The 25578-nt window shown below is 38.9% G+C and overlaps 1 protein-coding gene and 1 long non-coding RNA gene across 2 annotated transcripts; one reads left to right on the forward strand and one right to left on the reverse strand.

Annotated features, from left to right (window-relative positions):
* Positions 1-1394: 1394 nt before the first annotated feature.
* LOC117301439 lies at positions 1395-8599 on the reverse strand. The gene is made up of 4 exons (XM_033785431.1): positions 8303-8599; positions 5850-6042; positions 5288-5374; positions 1395-2999 (listed from the first exon to the last, which is right to left on the reverse strand). The coding sequence occupies exons 2-4, from the start codon at positions 6019-6021 to the stop codon at positions 2965-2967; spliced, it is 294 nt and encodes a 97-aa protein (XP_033641322.1). The 5' UTR covers positions 6022-6042; positions 8303-8599; the 3' UTR covers positions 1395-2964.
* Positions 8600-16403: 7804 nt separating this feature from the next.
* On the forward strand, positions 16404-22635 carry LOC117301440. The gene is made up of 3 exons (XR_004520312.1): positions 16404-16482; positions 17112-17241; positions 22012-22635. It is a non-coding gene; the product is annotated as an uncharacterized LOC117301440 (long non-coding RNA).
* The last annotated feature ends 2943 nt before the right edge of the window (positions 22636-25578 follow it).

Consider the following 25578-nt stretch of genomic DNA (forward strand, 5'->3'; position numbering starts at 1 on the left):
TTTTTTATTACTTCCCATACATGTTTACTTTAAGATGAAAAGTGTGCTGTGCTTCCGTTTCTTTGAAAACGTTTACTTGCAAGGATTTTGTATAGATATTATTTCCTTGTGCTATTTTAGGCGACTTCTACTTCATTTAACTGAACGCAAAGTTTGTACTATTGTAGAGTTTCAAGGCACTTGATGTTACTACGGATTTTCTTGAGTGTTCCTAATAAAAAAGTCAATGCATTGGAAAATATTGTTCCCTGTATGGTTATTTTATTCAAAATGCTTGCTGCAGCACACGCTGGCGTTTGTGAAACCATACTGCCCCGCAGCGAAACATTCCACGCCTCCATCAAACTTGTGAATGATTTTATTTTCCTGTAATGAACGAGTATGGCATACAATAAAGGACAGACAACAGTAGGAAAGGCATGTGGATTGCGTAATGAAGAATGTAGAAAAGTGGTTCAACGATTTGTATTTGTTGGGGTGCATCCAGCATCACCACAACTGGGCATTTTGTCATGGCCAGATGCTTTACAATCTAGTAGCCTACAATCAACGCGACATTTAAAATAACTGTTTAGTTACACATTATCTTAAGCTCTCCGGTTCAAACATAGACTTTTAAAGCAGTTTCCAGCCGGAGAGAGCTCTGTGGTAATTCGCAATAGACTGCAGTGTAAAACTTCACGACCACAAAGCCGAACACATTGTTCCAGACGGAACCCGACAGACCCAGCGGGACGCAGGCAGACGGTGTAGCAAGACGGGGAGCTACTTCGGGCAGCCCCAGCAGCCATTCGCAGCGAGTTTCCCGTCCAGCCAAGCTTCAAGAGACATCGACCTGGGACTGTTTCTTAAGTTGCGAGAAAATCTCTTAGAGCTGATAGCTCTATTATAAGAGAAGATGCCCAGGGAGTTGAAGATCTATGGATATTTGGTTTATGTGTGTTTGTCTCAGTCTCATCTGGAGTTAATTGGAGTCGTCGCCGGATTAAGGTAAATTTGGTTTATATCCGACCTCCACTTTAAACAAATTCACTTCTGCTCAGCTATTCACCTTTTTATGTTTAAATAGTCATGATAACAGTACAAATATTTATAAAGCACCGTGTAAGAGACCCCCTTTTTATACCCCGCCCCACGTTGTTGGGCGATTGGTCGAATCCAATGAAGATGCTTTGTAATTAGGAGACGTCTTACTGAATTTCTGTCATGGATCAATACTTCAAGTCGTCAGTAACTGTTGTCATGTTTATTCGTAATTGCAATGTTCAACTTTAACTTCAATTTTAAGGACGGGAGTACAATCTAAATTGAACTTGATTCATAATGTTCAATAAGTCTTATTAACAAATTGGTAATTTCTAAAGGAAATAAAGTACAAAAACAATCATCGAAAGTCAATTTCAGTACTTTTATTTTCAAATCGAACAATATAAAACGAGAGAATAGTTTTAACTTGAAACTTCTAGTAACTCAAACAGCTTGGATTTGTATTAATGATTGTCATGTGAAATCATGGTTACCTTACGGCAGTGTAACGCAAATTGACCAGAATCCGTGTCCGTGCGGAGTAAGCCCGGAAAACGGTTACGAATAGGATTTCAAATCCAGTTTCGGCACCATTTTAAACCTTTAGGGGTAATTTTGACACAGAGTCCGGGTTATACTGATTCAGAAAAGGATCAGGCCCCGCGGATCCGGGTAATTCTGAAATATTGCAATAAATTATCTAAAATATTATTGTCTTTTTCCTCATAGAGAATTAGCACCGAGGATTTGATGGAAAAAAAAAAAAAAACACAGTTACACAGTTTTCTCATGACTTCACTTCAATAACAAAAACTATTTCATTCAGGATATTAAAAATAAAATTTGACAGAAGGCGTACTCGTGGAACAAGCCATTCTGTAGTTAAGCATTAACCTCTATTATTTTAGCCCTCGAGAAGGACTCTACTAGAGTCGATTAGCTATGTTTTTAAGCATGAAGAAGTTAGACTTTTCTAATTACGGATGATATAATAGCATTAAACTTAAAAGATAATTTGTTGTATTTATTTTTTCAGTAAAACCCATTGTAGAAGGAGACCACCCCAACCCCATTACAGTGAACTGTGTACAAACTTCTTATAATAGCGCTCTTACAGAATCTCAGGGCAACATATTTAAAACCCATTGTAGAAGGAGACCACCCCAACCCCATTACAGTGAACTGTGTACAAACTTCTTCTAATAGCGCTCTTACAGAATCTCAGGGGAACATATTTAAAACCCATTGTAGAAGGAGACCACCCTAACCCCATTACAGTGAACTGTGTACAAACTTCTTCTAATAGCGCTCTAACAGAATCTCAGGGGAACATATTTCCCTATGACATCGCTTGTACTTTTGCCAATCAAGATCGGAAAAAACTCTCGGCTGTGACGATGTAAATACTAGGTAAATAATAATTAACAATCAAAAGTAGGTGGTATTGGCCTCCTGACAGCAATCACACACACAATAATCAAAACCAATCAATATCTTTAATGGGCATCAAAGTAATAGACTTACACCTTATTGTCAATGGACACTTGGCGACGCTAGGTGGCAGCACATAACAAACGCGGCATGTTTACGCCATGACGTCATGACGCGTCATGCACGTCATGTGCACATTTTCGTGAATAATGTGTAGTTCCCATGTCTGCTGCCATCTAGCGTGACAAAACTATTCCACAAGTTTAAACAAAGTAATCTTGTTTTCTACAAGACACGGCTTGGATTAACAAAAGGGTAGCTTTGTGGACCATAAGAAGTAAATGTGTTTCAATGGCAAAAATTGTATCATAATAATTGAAACTCAAAATGCTTGGAACTGAGAAAATTGGGTTCATTAACAATTTACAAGACCAGTGATACACAGAAGTTACATAAAGATTCATCAATTAAAGAAAAAGACTTGAGACGGTGTAGAAGAAGAGACGTTCAAGCGAATGGCATGTCGTTGTAGCCTCGGCTTCCTGGGCGGGAAAGAAAGAAACAAAATTTGTTGAAAAGTTAGTATTTTTTATGAATGTCCGGTAAGGCACTTTTCCAAACTATTAAATTGGGGATACACTTTGTTCCACACTTAATTTCCCTCTAGATAATCCAAAGCGATCCAGTTAATAAAGGCAGTGGACACAATTGGTAATATACTCAAAATAATTATTAGCACGAAACCTCACTTGGTAACGAGTAATAATGGAGAGAGGTTGATAGTATCAAACATTGTGAGAAACGGCTCTCTCTGAAGAGACATAGTTTTCGAGAAAGAAGCAATTTTCCACGAATTTGATTTCGAGACCTCAATTTTAGAATTTGAGGTCTCGAAATCAAGCATTTGAAAGCACACAACTTCGTGTGACAAGGGTTTTTTTCTCTTCATAATTATCACGCAACTCCGACGACCAATCATCTCAAATTTTCACAGGTTTGTTATCTTATGCATTGAGATACACCAAGTGAGAAGAATGGATTTTGACAATTTGCAATAGTGTCAAGTGTCTTTAATGCACAACAATTTGAGGGGAGAGTATTGAAACAAGACTAGGCAGTTTGACGCGGAGTCTGTGTTAAAATGATCCCACAATGGGTCAAACAGGGATTTATAATTATGAAGGTGACATCGTGGTACATGTTTTTAATAATGAGGGCTCCCTCTATATGACGCATAGTACCCGAGTTGGCGGCTGTAGCTACGGCTACGACATGTGTTAAAGGTGTTGCTACTCTTCAGGGGCGTCAATCCGTCTTGAAGTGTGGGGGGGGGGACACATAACATTTACGGCGTGGGGTCCGGGGCCCGCTTTAGGGCCCCCGTAATTTTGTTTAGCCCGTAGATGCTCTCTGGTGCAATCTAGTGAATCTGAGGGGTGATGTTCCCCCCCTCTCAGATGTTGGAATTTAATGCCTATTTCAAGCTATGATGCACCTATTCTTGCTATCATGGTTAATGTACCTAAAAAGCAACTCAATTATATATCAATATTGTTTCTGCATTCTAATGCTCATACGGTGTTTCATCCCTATCATCACCAGACCTAAGACACAAGTTTTATGGGACAAATCTGTCAGAATGGAACAGAACATCTGTACAATGTGAGCAGCAGTAGAACCTTTTGGGTTGACAGCATCTTCAAGTGTGGACCTATGAACCAAGATTTAGGGGGTAAACCTGTCGAAGAGTGAGCTCACGAGTGCGAAACCTTTATGGCATGGGTCCGGGCCCGCTCAAGGGCCCGGGAAAATTCTGCATTTTAGATGCTCTGTGGTGCAATCTTAGGCCAATAAGAGGCATATAGAACGGAACAGAACATCTGTAAAATGTGAGCAGCAGTAGAACCTTTTGGGTTGACAGCATCTTCAAGTGCGGATCTATGAACCAAGTTTATGGGGAAAATCTGTCAAAGAGTGAGCTCACGAGTGCGAAACCAATACGGCATGGGTGCGGGCCCGCTTAAGGGCCCGGAATTTTTTTGCATTCTAGATGCTCTGTGGTGCAATCTAATAGGCCAATAAGAGGCATACAGAACGGAACAGAACATATGTAAAAATGTGAGCAGCAGTAAAACCTTTTGGGTTAACAGCATCTGCAAGTGCGGATCTATAAACCAAGTTTTAGGGGGAAATACTGTCAAAGAGTGAGCACGCGAGTGTAAAACCTTTACAGTGCTCCACAGTTCCTCAGTGCAAAACACGATTTTCATAATAAAGGTGGTCAAACGACACGGGGAACATTGATACTGTGTCCCCCACCCTTCGAAAATGGGGTGGGGTGGGGTGGGGTACACGTCCCTTCCACTCTTTTAAGGGGGAGGTGCAAATCTGCCAACGATGGAGCATGCGTGTGAGAAGCCTTTACGGCTCGGGGTGCGTGCCCGATTAAGGGCCCGGGAAAATTTTGCATTTTAGATGCTCTGTGATGCAATCTAGGGCCAATTTAGAGAGGGGATATTGTGTCATCCTTTGCCCACAGAATTAATGCCCATATAGGGACACAGGGTTTCGTCTTACACAGTGCAAAACTTGGGCTTCATGATAAAGGTGGTCAAAAAGGTGGGGGGACATTTGATATTGTGTCCCCCACCCTCCAAAAGGTGGGGGGGGGACATGTCCCCCTGTCCCCCCCCCCTGATTGACGCCCATGCTACTCTTCCTTCCGAAGCCGCCAAGCCGCACACTGCCAAACCCTAAAGATGATGGTAGCATAATTGTAGCACAATGTGAAGAGGGAGAGTGTTCAATAAAAATGAGATCCAACACTTACTTCCAAAACATGTGTATCTTCGTTCGTCGTATTTGTCATACTTGTCATCACACCGACAGAGGGCCTTTGTAAACCAATGTCTGCATTCTAAACAAAGACACCAACAAAAACATGATAACATTTATTAAGTGAGTATTCTCGGCTCGAGACATCCGTGACCGGCAATGTGTGTGCGTATGCCCGTTGTAATTGCGCCCCTTTCGGCATGAATTCTAAAACAGCTATCACAAGCGTCTTGGGAATTGGGTATACATTTTCTTTGTTATAGAACCCGGGAGTCGAGGAGTCGAAACCTCACCAAGTTTTATGCCTGTGAATATTGTGTTGCTTCCTAACCGAGGACTCGGGAAAACACTTAGTGCGTAGTGCTTATCGCACATTGTTTATACCTTGCATGACGTCACATGCCGACCGACTGCACCCTCACTGGGGTCAATGAAGACTTACCATTGGCTGAGAGGTGTGCGCGGTGCGTACGTGCACATTAACACTGTTTGACCTCAGCGGTGGAGGTTGGGTCTATAACGTTCCAAATTATTACATCTTTATGTTTTATACTTACTTGGGTACGATCTCTTTTCCAAGCTTAGGAAGTCATTAAAATCTCTCTTTGCGAGCTCTTCCTCTAATGGTGTCAAGAAATCTACGTCATCGTCGTCGTCATCCAAAAAAGCTGACGCTAATGAGATCACCATAGCAACTGCGAATACTGTGAGCAGAGTTTTAGACGCCATCTTGATTCTTTGTATTTGTATCTGTACGTTTAGAGAATGAAAATAACTGTTTTACAGGACTTCAGATGGAAAGGTTAAATTGTTTCAGTCATGGTAGTAAACCGTCTGTGGAACATTTTACCCTTGCAATTAAAAAAGAACCATAATATTTAGCCCAAACCACAGTAGTAAACACAACGTTAGTAATACTCAGGGAAAAGTTTGATTAATAGCCCAAACACACAAGTACCACCTTAATAAAGATACCGCAATGCATAATTTTTTTATTCTCAAATCGAGTACATTGAAAAATGAAATCAAGTTGCCAAGATGGACACAAAGTTTTAACCGGAATTGGTGTCAAAAAAATAATAATATGGATACCGACTCAGAATCCGATTTATAACCAGCCTCAGAAATTAGCCAGACCCTTAAAGGAATTGGAAGATTATGGAGTGCAGATTAATTGCAAAATTTCAATTGGCCATTTTGTGTGAGGCGTACTACAAGATTGTTCTGTTCCCCCCCTGTCGCTCACCAGGGACGCAAATCCAAGTCAAACTGTCCTTAAAATCTGGTCAGAACCATTCACTTGACAAGATCGTGGCTCATACTGACTCGGAGGGGAGGAGCATAGCTAATTGCCATTTGGGAGTCAGATCTGAGTCAGCTCTTACCACTCTCTTTAACAGTAAAGCTTGGCTCCCGTAGCCGATGACTAATTAGCTAGCGGCAGTGCCAGAATAAATTGCACTAGTTGATGGATGACCAATCAAACCACACTGCGTATTAGTTTGGAGGAAAAACCACTTAATTAGTTTCTCCAACAGGTTTTCTTTTTAGTCTGGGGGAAGTAGTATCATCAGCCGTGTCCTGATTAGAAACTCGTATTGTAAGATGGATTAATGAAGTGACAGTCGGATGCTAGACTTCTTTGTTTGTGAGTGTGGTGAAGTCATGTGTACTGTATGGGACAGAATGAAGTCAATGTGGCTTTGTAATTTACGGGATCCGCAAAAAAAATCTTTGATTTATTCGGCATCCTTGGAAAATTACTAATCTTGGATTGACATCATTTGATTGGAGAAGAGGCGACACTGATGGGGAAATTTGTGAGGGAAACTATACTTATGGGAAAACAAATATGGGGACGCCCCTCACAATCAGGTAGGGACTGACAACTCAATCCACGTGCGAAGCTGAGGTGGGATTCGAACCGGGGTCCATAGAGGTGGATGACAGAGTAACAAACCACTGAGCCAACTCGACCCCAATCTTCCTCACTAAGTTTGAATTATTTGCGGATGATTTGTAGTAATTATTATCAGAAATACAACTTTTGATGTAGAGAGGAAAAAAAACAACTTTGACATAATATCTGGTGTGGATAGTACAAGAATTGATTGATTGATTGATTGACTTAATTTATTCTGATAAAGACATCCCAAAAAACATACACAATGAGAATTGACAATGAGATATGATAAACCAAAAAGAACACAAGAAAAAAAGGACTGCACAAAATTATCCAAGGATAACCCCCAAAACACACAATATTTTCGGCTAATTTCCATTGTATCCTTGAGATAAAATCCTGCTTGAATAAAATCACGGGCTAAAAGCGCAGGTGTCTTCAAAGCAAGACACTTTATCCATTATTGCTTCGTCCTTCGGATGGGAAATAAAGCCGTAGGTCCCGTGTGTTGTGAAATAAGCGTTAAAGAACTCGGTAAGTTAAAAAAAAAAATGGTTCGTCTTGGTGTTTCTGGCATGGTTGACAATGCACGCACCCAACCGAACACAAGTTTCAAGACCGGGACTCGAACCCAAACTCTGCTGATCAGAAACACCAGAGCTCGAGTCCAGTGCACTTGCCCACTCAGCCACGACCCAAATGACAATGGGATTCTGGAAACAAAAATGCACTTCTCTGAGTCTTGAATTGTGTACATATAGTTGCTTGTATTGCACCAAAACACCCCAAAGCGGCCACAAGATTTTCCCTATTTTTTCGGTAAATATTTTCCTCTGAAATAAATTTAAAATTCGGCAAAACAGCATTTGAAAACTGAAGAAATAAAAAAACAAGAAAAATAACGCAACAGCTTATTTCGGTTTTAATAACAAAATGTGGATGACAATGCTGCCAATGAGATGATGTTCAGTATTTTCTCTTGACTCAAACAACAACGGATTAAACCCATGTACACAGTTAAATGCTGATCACTCAAAACATGAACATTGTATGCAATTATATATGTCTGCTCTAGGAATCCCGTATAACCTCTAAGAGCACCCTTACCTTTTGCGAAGCCGCACTGACCAGATTTCTCAAATCGCTATGAAAAATCAAACTTGAACTTTCTCTTGCGCTGTCCTCTCGTAAACTGACCGTCAAACTCTAAACCAGCGTTTTATATCCCTCAATCCGAAACTCTAACTTTGTGATTTTTCAGTAGGCGCCTTTTCTCCAAACTCCCTTTTGATTTGAAGAATTGGTAATGGAGGCGAGATCGTCGACAGGTGTTTGAATAGACAGGGGAGTTTGCCGCCTACTTCTAAACGTCTTATTGCTCTTAACGCATCATTTGTTACGTCTTGAGGCGCGCTGGTTGTAGTGTTGTTATAGGTCTGAGCTGTGCGCACTACACACGGATGCGCAGCCGCGTAACAAATTAGTATTCAATCAATAGTGAAATTGCTTTTTAATCCGCTATGGCTACTACTGGTTGCATCACTCCCTACTGGTCGATATTAAAAGAAGGGCTTCGACGAAATGATTTCGAAGGTGTCAGTGGGTTGAGGAGTCATTACACAAGTTCAGTGAACTTGGGATGGGATTTCGATTAATTCAAACTTCTGTTATTTCCATTCAAACAGTAACCCTGGATTTCTTTAGGGTTTAATTTGGTGTAAATAACGTATATTTTTTATTGTGACTTTATTCTTTTTGGTTGAATCAACAGATCAATAAGTAAAAAATCCCCCTGATAAAAAAAAAACATTTCGATGACTGTGAAACGTTTTGATATACTGTGTATAGACCTACTATATGAGGTTGACATTACACTTAACAAAGTCCCGGGTTAGAAGTGACCCATATCCGGGTCTAAGTGAGTCAGACCATGGAGGAATGTTTCTTCCCTTTATGGTCAGACCCAATTTCGGGTCATCGTGTCCCGCAAGGGTCAAGTTGCTCAGGAATACGTTTATGACTCCGATTTACGGTCATTGTGGTCCCCGAATCCGTTCATCAGAACCCGGAAGTGGGTTCAGGTCTACTTGTTACACTGTTTCCTCCTGCACAAACCCCGCGTCAGAAATGACCCATTTCCGGGTTATGTGTAGGGCCTGACCACTTTCTGTGTCAGTTTGACCCAGGGTTTGCCCAAATGATCCAGAAATGGCTAAGAATGAAGCAATGAACTAAACCGCGCAATCAGAGACTTGTTTACGAAAATGGAAAAAAATGCACTGGGAGGATTAAGCCTTTCAGTGACACAACAATACTTTTTTCCCTTCTTTTTTTCTAGAAAAAAAAAATGTATGAGAGCGGTAGAGTGGGGCAAAGACACAATTTGAAAGGGGCTAATTAAAGAACCGAACTATTCATTTGACTATTTAGTCGATCTCATTTGGGGTTTGGGGAAGGGTTCTGATCCCCTGCCCCCTCTGGTAAAGCTTTTGAAGCCAAACCTGCGAGCCGTGTTGCCAAAACCACTTCTATTTCCGGTTAGCGTCACCTTAATAAACCCCTGCTGATGCGCCAACCATTAAATAATTACACTCACACTGTGAAAGTGGCGCGTCTTGTTTAGTGCTACTGATAGTAGTCAAACCACCTACACGATCTCTAGTCAACTGTGGTACTACGTAGGCCTAGCTGTGTGGGTGAATAATGAAGGATGACGTCCACATTATGCCGTAGTGTCTTTAAGCATTGGTGGTTGACTTTCAATACTGCGTCAATTGCGAATTATGCAATCGGAAAAACTTAACTTAAAGGCAGTGGACACTATTGGTAATTACTCAAAATAATTATTAGCATAAAAACTCACTTGGTAACGAGTAACGGGGAGAGTTTGATAATATAAAACATTATGAGAAACGGCTCCCTCTGAAGTAACGTCTTTTTCGAGAAAGATGTAATTATCCACGAATTTGATTTCGAGACCTCAGAATTAGATTTTGAGGTCCGATCGAACTCGAGCATCTGAAAGCACACAACTTCGTGTGACAAGGGTATTTTTTCGTTCAAATCTCGCAACTTTGACAACCAATTGAGCTCAAATTTTCACAGGTTTGTTATTTTATGCATATGTTGAGATACACCAAGTAAGAAGACTGGTCTTCATCACAATTTACCATAAGTGTCCACTGTCTTTAAAGTCATGTTCACACTGTATCCCTTACCCCGTGTTTGGCTCTAGAGATGTCCGGGACTTATCCCAAGGTAGGCTCCGGTGCACTTTCACACTGTCTCCCTCCTCCGACGGGGTTCTGATGGTTGCACAATTCCAGACTACCCCGGGGTTTTAGCTACTCCGGAGCAGGGTTTACTAGTCCCCGGGGTTGCCAGGGCAGACTGGAGGAAGACCGGGCAGACCGGGGGTAAAACCCTGGTGGTGTACTGCAAAAAAGGGCAGCGGTTACCCCCTGGGGCAACCCCGGGAATAGAGTGGTGTGGAAATGGCTTAAGTTCGTATGAATGTAAAGTGCTGGTTAAAGTTGTTGTTGTTTTCCAATTGCAATGAGAACTGAGGCTGCCGGACAGACGTAAATTGAGCAATACAAAGATGGGAGAAAAATACAATGCGGTTTATGTTGTAAATGAAAACAGACCAGTATAAGTTGATATTGATATTCCTCTTAAAACAGTAGATTGTAGGGTGGAGGGAATTAAACTTGCACCAGGCTTCTATGATGCAGTAATTGGACAAAACCTATAGGGGTGGCTCTTCGTTCTTCATTTCATCAAAGCGAGCGTGTATGAGTGAAATTCACGCCCTGCCAGTCCCTTTAATTTTAGTTTAATATCAAACCTCTCATCTGAACACATACTTAGAAGACTAAGTAATAAACACCACGACATAAAGGTGTTTGTACTGTGTGTCTGACTACCACGATTGCAACAGTACTGTACATTGTAAGACGTATAGATCCCATCCTTCACAGGCTGCTGCATATTGCTTAGCCGTGCGCGAGCCTTACTGATGCATGGCCGCCATCTTTAATCATGACAATGACCTAATTAATGAACACCAAAATGATGGATTCGAACTCGAATTAAAACCGGTTACACTTCGTAAAGTTTCATAGCCGTGGTACATGTAGTGTTACGATGTTTTAGAACATAGGACTTAATTGGTATCCAATTAAAGAACAGTGTGTTATTATTCTCATAATTAAGGTAATTACAATTAGACGTTGGCGGCTTCTATACCACGTGTGAAGTCTTTGTTTCAATGAGTGTTAATTAGACAAGTCTTCAGTAATCTCAAAGCACCATCTGCTGACGTACTTCTAGATAGGTCTTTATTAAGAATTCTTACAGGTAAACATAAGACGAGGCTACTGAATGTTTACGTACGCATCAGTAGGTAAGGAATACGTAGACTATTATTGTGGCACTTATTGGCGTTGTTTTTGATATGCAAGACAGTACAAGCGTAATATGAAGTGGGTGGTCAATGCTGTATGGTTTCTATACGTAAATACCCACTGTTGACGTCCTTATTTTTACTTGCAACGAAGGGGGGTCATTGTTAGATGACTGCCCGCTCCCCCTCCCCATTGCTCATTAAGTAAGTTACACTACTATGGCACTGAAATCTGGCTGTATGCATTATTAACCACAGATTCACGACACGAACGAGATATGTTGCGAATACTTTTTGTTTCTATACCAACTTCACTCCTAGTTCGTAATTAGAAAGTTATAAGCCAAGTTGGTGTGATTTTTATTGCATCTCTCTTTAAAATGTTGCATACAAATCAGCAATCTATGGCCCTACCATACAGTTTTCAGTCACACGCTTTGCTTCGGAAATATTTGGTTGATTCTCGTAACGCTGAAAGCTAAGATGCTAGGTTTGATTAAGCCGATTTTACCCCAAAATGTAGATCAAAATTTAAAGGAACACGTTGCCCTGGATCGGTCGATTTGGTCTTCGAAAAGCATTTGTAACCGTGTGTTATAAAATGCATATGGGAAGAAAGATGTTGTGACAATAGAATACAATGATCTACACAAATATGCCTCGAAATTGCACGGGTTTCCTTTTACCTCATCGACTAACACGTTCGGCCATTTATGGTAGTCAAATTTTTGACTCCCATAAATGGCCGACCGTGTTGATTCGCACAGTAAAAGGAAAACCACGCAATTTCGAGCCAAATTTGTGTGCATCATTGTATTCTACTTTGAAAACATCTTTCCAACCATGCATTTTATAAAAAACTGTAACAAACGCTTTTTATAGACCAACTCGTCCGATCCAAGGCAACGTGTTCATAGCTACAGTCTTTTAAATTTATGTTTTCGAGAAAGTTAAAGGCTTGTATTTACTATAGGCCCCTTCTACACGAAAAGGTTCCGTCAATCATAATTGGAATATCAATAACCGAGTATATTTAAACAAATTAATTCCCGACGTTACCTCGCCCCCATCAGCCAAGAAGTTTTTATTCAAAAGTTGTTTTTTATTTTCTTGAGAATTGGTTGCTAATTACTTCATGAGCCTTTAGAATGTTTCGTAAAATGGCATTGATGAAATAGTAAAATATGTCTTAGGCTGACAGATGATTCCACTGACACATAGCTTTGTTACTTGCATCATTGTGTAGATCTTCATGAGACTTCAATTTATTTCAGAGTCGTCCATCATCTATCCATCCACTCTTTCTTACTCGTATTTGCGAACCTTCATTGAGACTGCATTGTGAGCCAATAAAGCAACCAGTACTCGCTTCGGCAAGTGACAGTCTTGTTGACTCGTCTGGCGAGAGAGTTTGATTAACAAAGATGGCGGTTCTGGAATGAACAAAGCATTTCCTTTTTATGAATGAAGTATTGGAAAGCCAAATTTGGAGTCGAGAGCATGTGTTTGTTGTGATACTGTTGACCTTTACAGGGAAAAATATATGCATACAAAGGATTCTAACCTAAGAATAAAAACATAACTGAAAGCTTTGTGGTTATGTCTGAATGCATGCGCTTTGAAGTTCTCTTTGGAACCATTTTTTTAGGAATATTTTACTCCCAATTGAAGTCGCATTATTCGTTCAGCGCATTTCTTATGGTTTGATTGCAAGTGGTTAGTGTGAAGCGACCGTGTATTTCCCCGGGGAAAAACAGTAACCCGGGGGAGTTCTAAACGTGTTTAGTGTGAACGTTCTCCGGGGTTGTAGTGGGGTAAAATCTCTTATAGGAACCCTAGAGTTTGTTTCATGGGGATTATTTATGAAGTGTGAAAACTGAAAAGGGCATTCGTCTTTCCCCCTCAATGTAATTTGAACTGTTTTTATTATAGATCCGGGAAGGCCTATCTTGCAAAAACGTTTTGGCTTCCATTGATTTATGGATTATTGGAACTCTAAATTTGTGATAAACCGTTGTAATATACAGAGCAAATCCAGGCCAATTGTTGCATCTTCTTGTATTGCTGTACTTTCTTAACAGCTGTCTTAGAGTGGGTGTGGTGCAATTTGCATAGCTCGGTATTTGTGATGCCTTCTGACTCGGGACCTTTTATCTAGGCTTCAGAGCGACAGTAATTCGTGTGTTTGAGGCGTCTGTTGCTTCATTTACCAGAAACTATGAATATCCGCAGAGGGAGAGAAACCTGCGAAGCGAGACAGTTTCTTGAGACGAGATCTCCTCCTTCGGGAAATCGAAGATGCGACAGAGTCTTAAGAAAACACTATATAACTTGAATGGTTAGATCTGTCATTACATCTTCTACGGCACGGAGACACGTCCATGTAGCTTCTCTAATGTGAATTATTCAAACCTTCATCATTAGTTGTTCCAGTACACCAACTTTGGGGGTTTTCCTCTGGGGGCACGGTGTTTAAAACTCCATTCTCTTAAAGGCAGTGGACTCTATTGGTAATTACTCAAAATAATTATTAGCATAATACCTTACTTGGTGACGAGTAACGGGGAGAGGTTGATGGTGTAAAACATTGTGAGAAACGGCTCCCTCTGAAGTACGTTAGTTTTCGAGAAAGAATTATTTTTTCCACGAATTTGATTTCGAGACCTCAGATTTAGAACTTGGTCTCGAAATCAACCATCTAAATGCACACAACTTAGTGTGACAGGGGTGTTTTTTCTTTCATTATTATCTCGCAAGTTCGATGAACGATTGAGCTCAAATTTTCACAGGTTTGTTATTTTATGCATATGTTGAGATACACCAACTGTGAAGACTAGTCTTTGCGATTACCAATAGTGTCCACTGCCTTTAATTAGAGCACACGTCGTGTATAGAGGAGTGATCAGTGATACAACCATTCTCTGTCCTTACTCTATGCATGTACTAACACGTTTGGGCACAACCCGGAAGAGAAGTACACATGGCACATCTTTCGAGCATGCTTAGCACAACATAAAGACCATCGGGGCCCAATCTCATGAAGCATGTATAATAAGCATACAAACTTACTAACCACATAATAGTAGTGCTTGCAGAAACATGGATTGGGGAGTCTGTGTGCGTTTTACCTGGAAAAATCTTCTGTGGTTTTCCTCCCTATTGTCTTATCTCCATGGGGCCTTGGCTATAGGATTTAAGGATTCTTTCCTTGGTTTTACAGCCATAATTCTTTTATAAATGAAATAGAATGAGGTAAACACATGATGCTGCGTGATAATAATCTTACACTGATGGATCACACACTATCATATCATTTTGCGCTCTAATAACGATGGCAAGGCATCAATATTTAAATGGTTCATCACGCTAACTTGTCTATGCGGTGTCAAAAATGAGAACCGGTGTACACCACTGGACTTTCAATAATCTATTTGCGTGTTATATTTTAATAGTGTCTGGTACCATGACTTTCTGTTTCCTCAGACTATAAAGACAGTTGCCACGTCAAATGGTTCGGGGCAAGATTTTGTATAGCTACCTCCAGATGCTCCAGATGAGAAAACCCTTGTACCATTCAGAATCGTGTAATAGGTGTTCACCCTCTCTTACGTAATAAAGCAAAAGCTTGCCCCGAATCATGCAACTGTCTTGAGGAATTTAAATCTAAGTGGTAAGCACGTCTTTGTACCAGACAATATTCAAAACATTACACGCAAATGGCTTATTATATATAAGATGTGAAGTGTTGCAATATGTTCGAAGTCCCTTTGTGCGATTTTCTAAAAGGAATATTCTTCATAAATAAACTGAGCACAGTCAATACAGTTTTGGAAAACAGGAGTTTGATTAATTTTCACCGAACAGTTGAATGTTCACATAGTGACTGCAGCATAGAGCTGTAAGTGGGTGTGTGGACGTGTGTAAGTCAACATAGTGTTTCAAGTCCCTACAGTACGCATGGAACTCTAATGTTCTCAGGTCCACAATTGTGTAACGCTTCCACAGTCAACCTCACGTAATACAGCCTTTGAATATAAAATAAGTAAGGGTACTCAAAGAACATCTTGCTTATTTCCTCTTCAGTAATCAGACTTCAGTTTAATTTTTAAAAAGACCATTGCATTTTTAATACATGCGCGCTTTGTATCCTGAATAAAGAAAACAAGATTCGCGTGGATCTTATTTATTTAGAAGATATGACGTCAAATTAACGATTCTTAGAAAGAGAAAACACAAGCGGAAACAACTTATAACCATCGCGTGTTTTCTCAATATTTGCCATTATGAAACACAAACACCAAGTATTACGATCTTGACAATGGTTTCCCTTAGTCAATTCCACGATCTAACAATAATAGGAAAGAGTGGGTAGTACAAGTGGGCTTGTCGTGCTCCAAACAGGAGGGGGCGAGCCTCTCATACTAGACTAGCCAAGCGAGACAATACGAGTTGTATGACATCTTCATTATCTTTACAAAGAGACAACCAATTAGTTAAAAAGCAAGCACCAACCCAGCTTTAATTAGCACGGGTCATTAAATCTGCAAAACAAAGGGATATGCTTAAAAGGATATTTAACTATAAAATTATCAGGTTGATGATGAAGATATTAATTTTCCAAAATAAAATATCGTTAATGATTAATGAATCAAACTAAAAAGCAGTGATTGGTTTCCGGAAAGAGAATTAATACACACGTCAAGGGAAATCAGTGCACACCAAACGACGACCCATTTGGTTTATTGGTTCGTGTATGGTATAAAATGACCATTTTAATCTAGACACAGCGATAACTATTCTGTGCTTCAAAGCGGGAGGCCAGAGACTCAAAGATTGACGACTGTTTTATCTACTTGTATACTACAGTGAGGAGAATTCCAAGGTATGTGTAAAGATAGGCATCTTGGGTTTAGATTGAGTTAGATTTGAAGTTGACCTAATTGGAACTTGTATTGAGGCTTTAGTTGGTTTACTTGAGACTGACAATTTTTTAAATAGTAATCTTGCATTTTATTTCCTGATTTATTCATTTATGTGTCACATTGTATCTAGTTTTATTGGCAATGATTAGACTAATTGTGAAGCTTAACGCTCAAGTCTTTTGATATGTAATTCTCATGTTCCAGCCCGGTGTGGGTTCGGGTTCTGGTCCATGCCACTTGTTCTGAAGCAAGCCTCCTAACGATCATTGTTGCGTCCTTCGAATGGGGCGTATAGCCGTAGGTCCGTGTGTTGTAATGAACGTAAAACAACCAGTTCACTTATCATAAAAAGGTGTTCTCCCCAGTGTTACTGGTTTGGTTATTTTCTGCATGCATGTGCGCCACAACACGTTATACGAAAAAGGTCTCAGTAACTCTAGATACCTTGGATGACAAAATACTAAGCACTTTGATACGTCCTATAGGGGTGTGATATAGCGATAAATAAGAGCCTTGTATATATATTAGTATTATTAAGTACACAACGGGGTTCGGTTTGTCACCTTCATTTTTCACCCACACATTGCAGATGAGGACCTTTCTTATTTGCATCCTGGCAGTGACGATTCTTGCAGCGCCCTCTATGTCCATGTTCAACTTGGAATCTTCAACAAGTTTTGAGGCAGAGAAACGAGGAGTTGGTAATCAGCGATATAGAGGTAAATTTCCATTTGTTTAAAGTATTTGGCTGCCATATTATCACTGATGAGGTAACACATTGGAAACGTGCAAGAACGTACGCGCCACGCACAACTCTCAGCCAATGATAGGTCTTCCTTTGACCTCAGTGTGGGGGACCGTTTGAGCTTGTGACGTCATATGCAAGGGGCCAATGATCTCTATTATATTGACGCAAGTGGCCTACAACATAAAAATTGTCTGTGACTGGCTGCCCGATCATTTTGGATTAGCAAGTTAATTTTGTTTGGCCATATTATTATATTCAGCCTAATTTCGAAAAGGCTTTATTAAAGAGTTAAGAGTCAGTTCAGGTAAATAGTTGACATACTTGCTCACGGTCAAAAAATGATTTTTTTATACTTTGTGGGTGGAAGGGCCTTGGGCTGCAAGTAAAAAAAATTGCATTTTCAGTTTCATATATAGCCCGTTGCCATGGTTAGGGCTCATTTTGTTTTTTGGCCATTTAAGGCCGATTTTGGGGTCTGAAAAACTGTTTTTTAGCTCATATTTACAACTCCACCCCACCAAAATGCAAAATTATTTCAAAAAACTTTGTATATCACTACAAAATATCATCCTTGGCCTTCCTTGAGAAAAAAAAATTATTGCTTTAAATATCACCCTTGTGCTGTTTTTGCATCATGCATTACAGTATGTTTTTAGAATTTGCAAAATCGCCATTTTTACCCTATTTTTGGACCCCAAAATGTCAACTTGCCAGGGGTCTCAGAAAATTTTCCTTTCGGCTGTGATTAGGGCCAACATTGGTATTTTCATATCTGGTGAGAAAAACTTGGGCAATTGTATCCTGCTGTGACAGTACTGCCTCAAAACTAGACTTTTTTCCCCAAAACGTGAAAATATGCTCTTTAAGGGTCTTTTCAAATAATATTGTTATACGTCGTCCACGGTGGGAAAAAATAATATTTTTCTTATACTTTGTGGATGGTAGGGACTTGGGGTCCAAATAAACAAAATTTACATTTCAAATCATTATATAATACGTTGCCATGGTAACAGTTCATTTGTGTTTAGGCCACTTTTGGCCGATTTGGGGGTCTGAAAAACTGTTTTTTTAAGTTAATATTTACAACTCCACCCCACCAAAAAACACAAGTCTTTCATAAAACCTTTTACATCACTACAAAGTATCATTCTTGGATTTACCTGAGACAAAAAACTATTTCTATAAATTTCACCCTTGTGCTATTTTTAGATTGTGCATTAGAGTGTGTTTTTAGAACTTGCAAAATCAACATTTTTACCATATTTTTTGCCCTCAAAATTTAAGTTTTTTCAGGGGGGGGGGTCTCAGAATATTTTTCTTTCGGTTTTGATTAGGGCCAACATTGATATTTTTTGTAAGAAAAACTTGGGCAAGTGTATCCTGATGTAACAGTACTGTCTCAAAAATAGACTTTTTTCCCAAAACAGAAAAATGCATTTTGAATTGTTTTTTCTTCAAATTGAGTTTATAACATTAAAAAGTAATAATTCTATCAATCTGCTTCTCTTTTTAAGCACTCTGTAGGGATTACCCAACATTGATCAGGAATTATTGATGACATACATTTTAGAATTTGCCCGGCCCAGCCCCAATCATATTCCGTGTAATTGCATAAAACAATGTTTTGTGAATAGCGCCTCTTTTTCGAAAGTGTTCCCTTTCGGTTGTGATTGGGGCGATTATTGGTGTTTTCGTGTCTTCTGGGAGAAACACTCGATGAGCATTCTTTACAAGTTGTCTTTAATACAGGGCCTACTCTCCTTGGTCCCTGCCTGCTACCAAATGTAAAACTTTTCATAGAGATAGAGATCATAAACAATATAGTTTCTGTGCTGAGCATCCAATCATGTCCAACACAAATGTGGGAAATTAAAAAGCCTCCGCATAAAAGTGTTGTTAAAAACAATGATACTAACGATTTGCAAGATGAGCGTAAGAGATCATTTAAAAGGAACTTGTTGCCTGGGATCGGTCAAGTTGGTCTTTGAAATGCGTTTGTAACCGTTTGTTATAAAATGCATGGTTAGAAACATGTTTTTGGGTGATACTTGTGTGGATCATTATATTCTACTTTTAAAATATCTTTCTAATCTGTGCATTTTGAAATAAACGGTTACAAACGCTTTTTAAACACCAACTCGACCGATCCAAGGCAACGTGTTCCTTTAATGAAACAACATTAATAGAAGTTGTAAATACTTGCACCTGCTCAACATAAATAAGTAAGATGCAATTGCAGTAACAAAAGTTTATTTATCCTAGTTTGATTATTTTTTTCCATTCACTATCCTACTAATTCATATTTGTTAAATGTCTCTGAGAACGATGAACAAAAAACATTGTCAAACATTACCTGCTGAATTGTTTATCACGTTAAAAATAAACCAACTCTTTTAATGTTTGCAACAGTACAAACTGCTTACAGAAGGCCAAAGCAGGTGAATGGCCATTTAGATACTTTGGAGACAGTATTTGCGCACTTTTAGAGCCTCTTTGTTCCGATTGGGATGAAAATGTTTAGTTTGGTAGCAGGCAGGAGACCAAGGAGACTGCTAAAGGCCATGTACGACAACTTGTAAAGTATGCTCATCGCACTACTTCTCTTCTTGCAATGTGAATCATACCTGTACAACTTGGTAAAGTAGTCATGACAAAACAAGAACTCTCAGTGGCAAAGCATGGTTATGGCTTAAAAATAAAAACGTTGTACTTGCTACTTTAAAGAGCATGGAAACAGTGCCAGATTGTTTAACAATCATGTTCGTTTTTGTGTTTTATTAATTCAAACTAAGGGATATCTTCAAAATGCATTTTTCTTGTTTTTGGAAAAATTACCATGTTTGATGCAGAAGTGTCACAACACCAAAGTGTTTCGCCCCAGCAGACATGCAAACCATAATGATAGCCCAATCACAACCAAAAGGGAAATATTCTGAGAACCAAAACAAATTTAGACTGCACAAACTTTCTTGATTTGTAAAGTGAATTCAAAAATGTGACTTCCAAAAAAGAGCCGCTGTTCACAAAACTTTGTTTTATGCAATGTCAAGAAATATGATTGGGGTGGGGCAGAGGTGGGGCAAATTCTAAGATTTAGGTCATCAACAAGTCCTGATCAATGTTGGGTAATGCACTAAGCCTACAGAGTGCTTATGAAGATCTGCAAGATTGATGTTATAAATTCAAAATGAAGCAAATATTTCAAAATGCATTTCTCCATGTTTTGAGGGGAAAGGGTCTATTTTTGAGACAGTACTGTTACATCAGGATACAATAAATTGCCCAAGCTTTTCTTACAAGAAATAAAGAGACAAATTTTTGCCCTATTCAAAACCGAAAGGAAAATGTTCTCCTGAAAAGAAAAAAAATTGAGGGCAAAAATATGGTAAAAATGTTGATTTTGCAAGTTCTAAAAACACACTCTAATGCACGTTCTAAAAATAGCACAAAGGTTAAATTTATAGTAATAATTTTTTGTCTCAAGTAAAGCCAAGGATGATAATTTGTAGTGATGGAAAATGTTTTATGAAATATTTTTGTTTTTTTGGTGGGGTGGAGTTGTAAATATTAACTAAAAAACAGTTTTCAGACCCCCAAATCGGCCAAAAGTGGCCTAAACACAAATGAACTGTTACCATGGCAACGTATTATATAATGATTTGAAATGTAAATTTTGTTTATTTGGACTCCAAGTCCCTACCATCCACAAAGTATAAGAAAAATGTTCTTTTTTTCAACGTGGACACGTATGTCAATATTATTTGAAAAGACCCTTTAAGAGCATATTTTCACGTTTTGGGGAAAAAAGTCTAGTTTTGAGGCAGTACTGTCACAGCAGGATACAATTGCCCAAGTTTTTCTCACCAGATATGAAAAGACCAATGTTGGCCCTAATCACAGCCAAAAGGAAAATTTTCTGAGACCCCTGGCAAGTTGACATTTTGGGGTCCAAAAATAGGGTAAAAATGGCGATTTTGCAAGTTCTAAAAACATACTGTAATGCACGATGCAAAAATAGCACAAGGGTGATATTTAAAGCAATAATTTTTTTTCTCAAGGAAGGCCAAGGATGATACTTTGTAGTGATATACAAGGTTTTTTGAAATTATTTTGCATTTTGGTGGGGTGGAGTTGTAAATATGAGCTAAAAACCAGTTTTTCAGACCCCAAAATCGGCCTAAAATTGCCAAAAAACCATGGCAACGGGCTATATATGGAATTGAAAATGCAATTTTGGTTACTTGCAGCCCAAGGCCCTTCCACCCACAAAGTATAAAAAAAAAAATTGTTTTGACCGTGAGCAAGTATGTCAACTATTTACCTGAACTGACTCTTAATACTTAATTCGCTATCAGCGAGGAGTATAATACGCCCGCTATCGACCATTCTCTTAAAGACACTGGACAATATTGGTAATTTCAACATATGCATAAAATAACAAACCTGTGAAAATTTGAGCTCAATTGGTTGTCGAAGTTGCGAGATATTAATGAAAGAAAAAAAACCCACCTTGTCCCACGAAGTTGTGTGCTTTCAGATGCTTGATTTCGAGACCTCAAATTATAAATCTGAGGTCTCGAAATCAAATTCGCGGAAAAAATTAACTCTTTCTCGAAAACTACGTCATTTCAGAGGGCAGTGAGGTTTTCTGCTAATAACTATTTTAAGTACTTACCGATAGTGTCCACTACCTTTAATAATGATGTAATAATATTTTGTTTCTCCTATACTTTATACACAGCTTGTGCTCATCCAACCTACGGCAGGAAAGTTAAGTGTAGATGCGACATAACGAAGAGTGGACGTGATCCTCGGTATAGGAGATGTTTCCGGATCTCAATATCGGACCGGGTGTGAAGATTGGAAATTCACATAATAAACTAACATTTTGTTTTTGTTGCTTGTGAATTACGCAATATTCTGCCACAAAAGAGGAACCTCTAATTAAGATGTACTTCAGTTTTGTGGTGCACTCATTATCGATTCCTCAGACTCGGTGTCTGAACTATTGATATGTTTTGTAGAAATGAAATAGAATGCAGCTTATCTTTAAATGCAAATACTATTCAGCTGATAATAAACCGCAGGGTTCAATAAATGAGAGGACTTTTACTAATTTAAAAACAGGTGCAATTTGTTAAGAATATAATTAAGAAAGGAAGCAATCCTTCGATTTAAGACGAGTCTAATCCAACCAGATTTTCCAAGTTCACAACAAGAAATAGATTTTGGCCACGGCTTATTTAGATTCTAAACTACAGATAACAATACTTCCGCTTGCACCTATTCTTTCAGTAGAAACAACCTTTCATCCACCCAAATTTACTCAAACAAAGAAATAAATTACGGACACCTGTCTATTCTATAAATAACCCAGTATAAAATTGAGTGCCTTTTTATCAGAGTTTTCATTCACTAAGAACGAAATGCTCTACTAGCTAAAATGTAAGTGTGTGTAATTTCAATGAAAGTCCAACCCAGTTCTTGTGAGTCGAAAGCATGGACCATATCAGGGCACAATTTCATATAGCTGCTCAAGCAAAAAATGTTGCTTAAAGGCAGTGGACACTATTGGTAGTTACTCAAAATATTTATCAGCATAAAACCTTACTTGGTAACGAGTAATGGGGAGAGGCTGGTATAGTATAAAACATTGTGAGAAACGGCTCCCTCTGAAGTGACATAGTTTTTGAGAAAGAAGTAATTTTCCACGAATTTGATTTCGAGACCTCAGGTTTAGAATTTGAGGTCTCGAAATCAAGCATCTGAACGCACACACCTTCGTGTGACAAGGGTGATTTTTCTTTCATCATTATCTTGCAACTTCGACGACCGTTTGAGCTCAAATTTTCACATGTTTGTTATTTTATGTATATGTTGAGATACAGCAAGTGAGAAGACTGGTCTTTGACAATTACCAATAGTGTCCAGTGTCTTTAAATAATTATGATTAGCAGAAGTTTATAGGATACCAGTCACAGATGGTACGTGTGACCCAGTATCTTAGCACGAACTTTAACTGGTGAGCATTACTTTGTTAAGCTTTGGCACTTGTGCTTACTAATTCAAAGCAGCTCTGTGAATTGGCCTTGGTTTGAGCATTGTGGTAGGAGCATTTATGGAGCATTGGGGGGGGGGGGGGGGTAGCCATTAGAACTACCTGGTATTTTTTTTTTGCTTCTTCAACTTAAAGGGTTTTTGACCTCAAGTGTTGTGCACGTGAAATTGTTGTACGTACCTTTCGACTAATGTTCATTGCTATAGGGCCTGTTATATATACAAAAAGTATTATAAATTATTGTATTAGATTATTTCCCAAAGTGTAAACAGAACGGTCTAAATTACAAGGGTGCATTAAGCCCCGCCCACTGCAACGTAAATAACACAACGTGATTTCATTAATCTGCATATTAATATAGACCTTTTATAAATACTCCCTTTAAATAACTGCCATAATATTTTGTATTAACATAGTTATGATTAAAACATTTGCTTTTAAATTATTTTGTTCTTTAATTATTTCAAAGTGTAAGCTTGTGTTACTTTTTATTATTATTCTGGAACGAAATTGAAGTCGTTTTGGTTATAATCATGATAAGCCTATTCATTTAAGATCTTAACACCGGCTTCATGAAAAAATATTCACACCAAAGACCAATTATAAAACACGTGACTCATGGCTATTTTTTGAAGCGCCCTCTACTGATATTTAGTTTTGCGTGAAGCACCCCCTTATTGAACTCTCAAAGCTTACAGGCAAAATGCTAAAATAACAATAATAAAATACACGATAAGGTACCTAATTGAAGTCTCACAGCTTTTTTTCAGGATATTAAAGGGGGAATTATCCATTGACTCTCGAACGTTTATCCTCTATACTCCAGTTAATGTTGGGAGTCCCAAAGCCAGTCGAGATATGCTACCCCCCCCCCAAAAAAAAAAAAACCCCACTCAATATAGACCTTTCTTTTGCAACGTCACAGCCCGAGTTTTTGCGAACCCAGGTTGGAAAACTATGGAAAGCCAAGAATGCAAACCAAAAACAGATCGCTACTGTCTGTAACAATGTTACACAAATATTCAAATATTGTGTTAATTTTGTTAAAAATAAACAACTAATTATTGGAGGTATTTTAATTAATTGAAAGTTTACAGAAATCGTGGATTTGGTTAAAAATCTGTTAATGCGATTGTGTGTTTTACGAACATTCGGCCGTCCATGCCAAGCAAGGCGGTTTTTGTTTATCAACAAAAGTAAGTTCTATAGAGTAGAATACTTTGAAGGCCTGCCTATACATATTAATCAGACTGACACCCTGACTTCTCTTGTAATACTGGGGTACACCCTCAAGTGTCGTATACTTTTCCTATTGGGAGATAGTCTGGGGAACTGTTTTGGGTAACCCCAGCTTTACTGTTATTGTCCTCGACTGTGACGGGTTTGAGAGTGCATTACACGTGTAGGTCTAGAGTTTTTGCTTTTATGAGATTGGGTGTTGGTGTCAAAAAATTTAATAATGGTGGTGATTTTATGGTGACCGCCATTTTGCTTAAAGTCTTTTTTTTTCTTCTTAAGTATAATATCTAATAATAAGCCACCAGGGAAACTGACTTGGTAAATTTTAATTAGTTTCCTTTGTGGTTTATTATTTGATATATGAAATTAAACCTCACGTCCCCTTCAGGTGATCCCTCTGCTGCCGCTAACCAGGTTGAATCGTAAACGTGGATGTCATCTCTGACTATACAAGGCATGCGATACGGGTTGAAAGGCTTCTGACTGGAACCCTGGAAAATTTTAATGAAATAAAGGGAGACCGCCGATTGGGCACCGGCACGTTAATCCGGGGACGTTGGTTCACATCCCACTCTAGTGAAAGTTCTATGTTCAACCCCAAATCATCTTTATAACAGTTGGACATAATCAGAACTACGTCTACAACTACTGAGCTATGGCACTATCTTTGTCTAGTCATAGCTTCTTCTTTATTTTAGTACCTGCCCAGCGCTCTGTGTCGTAAACAAAACAACATCAGCTTCAAAACATCTCAACTGCAAAACTCATCAGTTCATCAAATGAACTGCCGCAGTTTAATCTCATGCTCTCCTCATAATATCAAATCAGTTCTCCACACTCATGTAAATCACAGCTGTCTAGTGATAAAAGAACAATTCTTAATTTGATTTCCAGCTGCCGACATGGTGGGGTCTGGTATCTAATTGCACCTTAGCGGTTAATAATCGAGAGAGGTAATGTGAGGCTGATTGTAATAAAGACAATTAGATGTGACAGTGGAAGATGAAATCA

Source organism: Asterias rubens, chromosome 17 (genome assembly GCF_902459465.1).
Source record: "Asterias rubens chromosome 17, eAstRub1.3, whole genome shotgun sequence".
NCBI classification, from domain to species: domain Eukaryota; kingdom Metazoa; phylum Echinodermata; class Asteroidea; order Forcipulatida; family Asteriidae; genus Asterias; species Asterias rubens.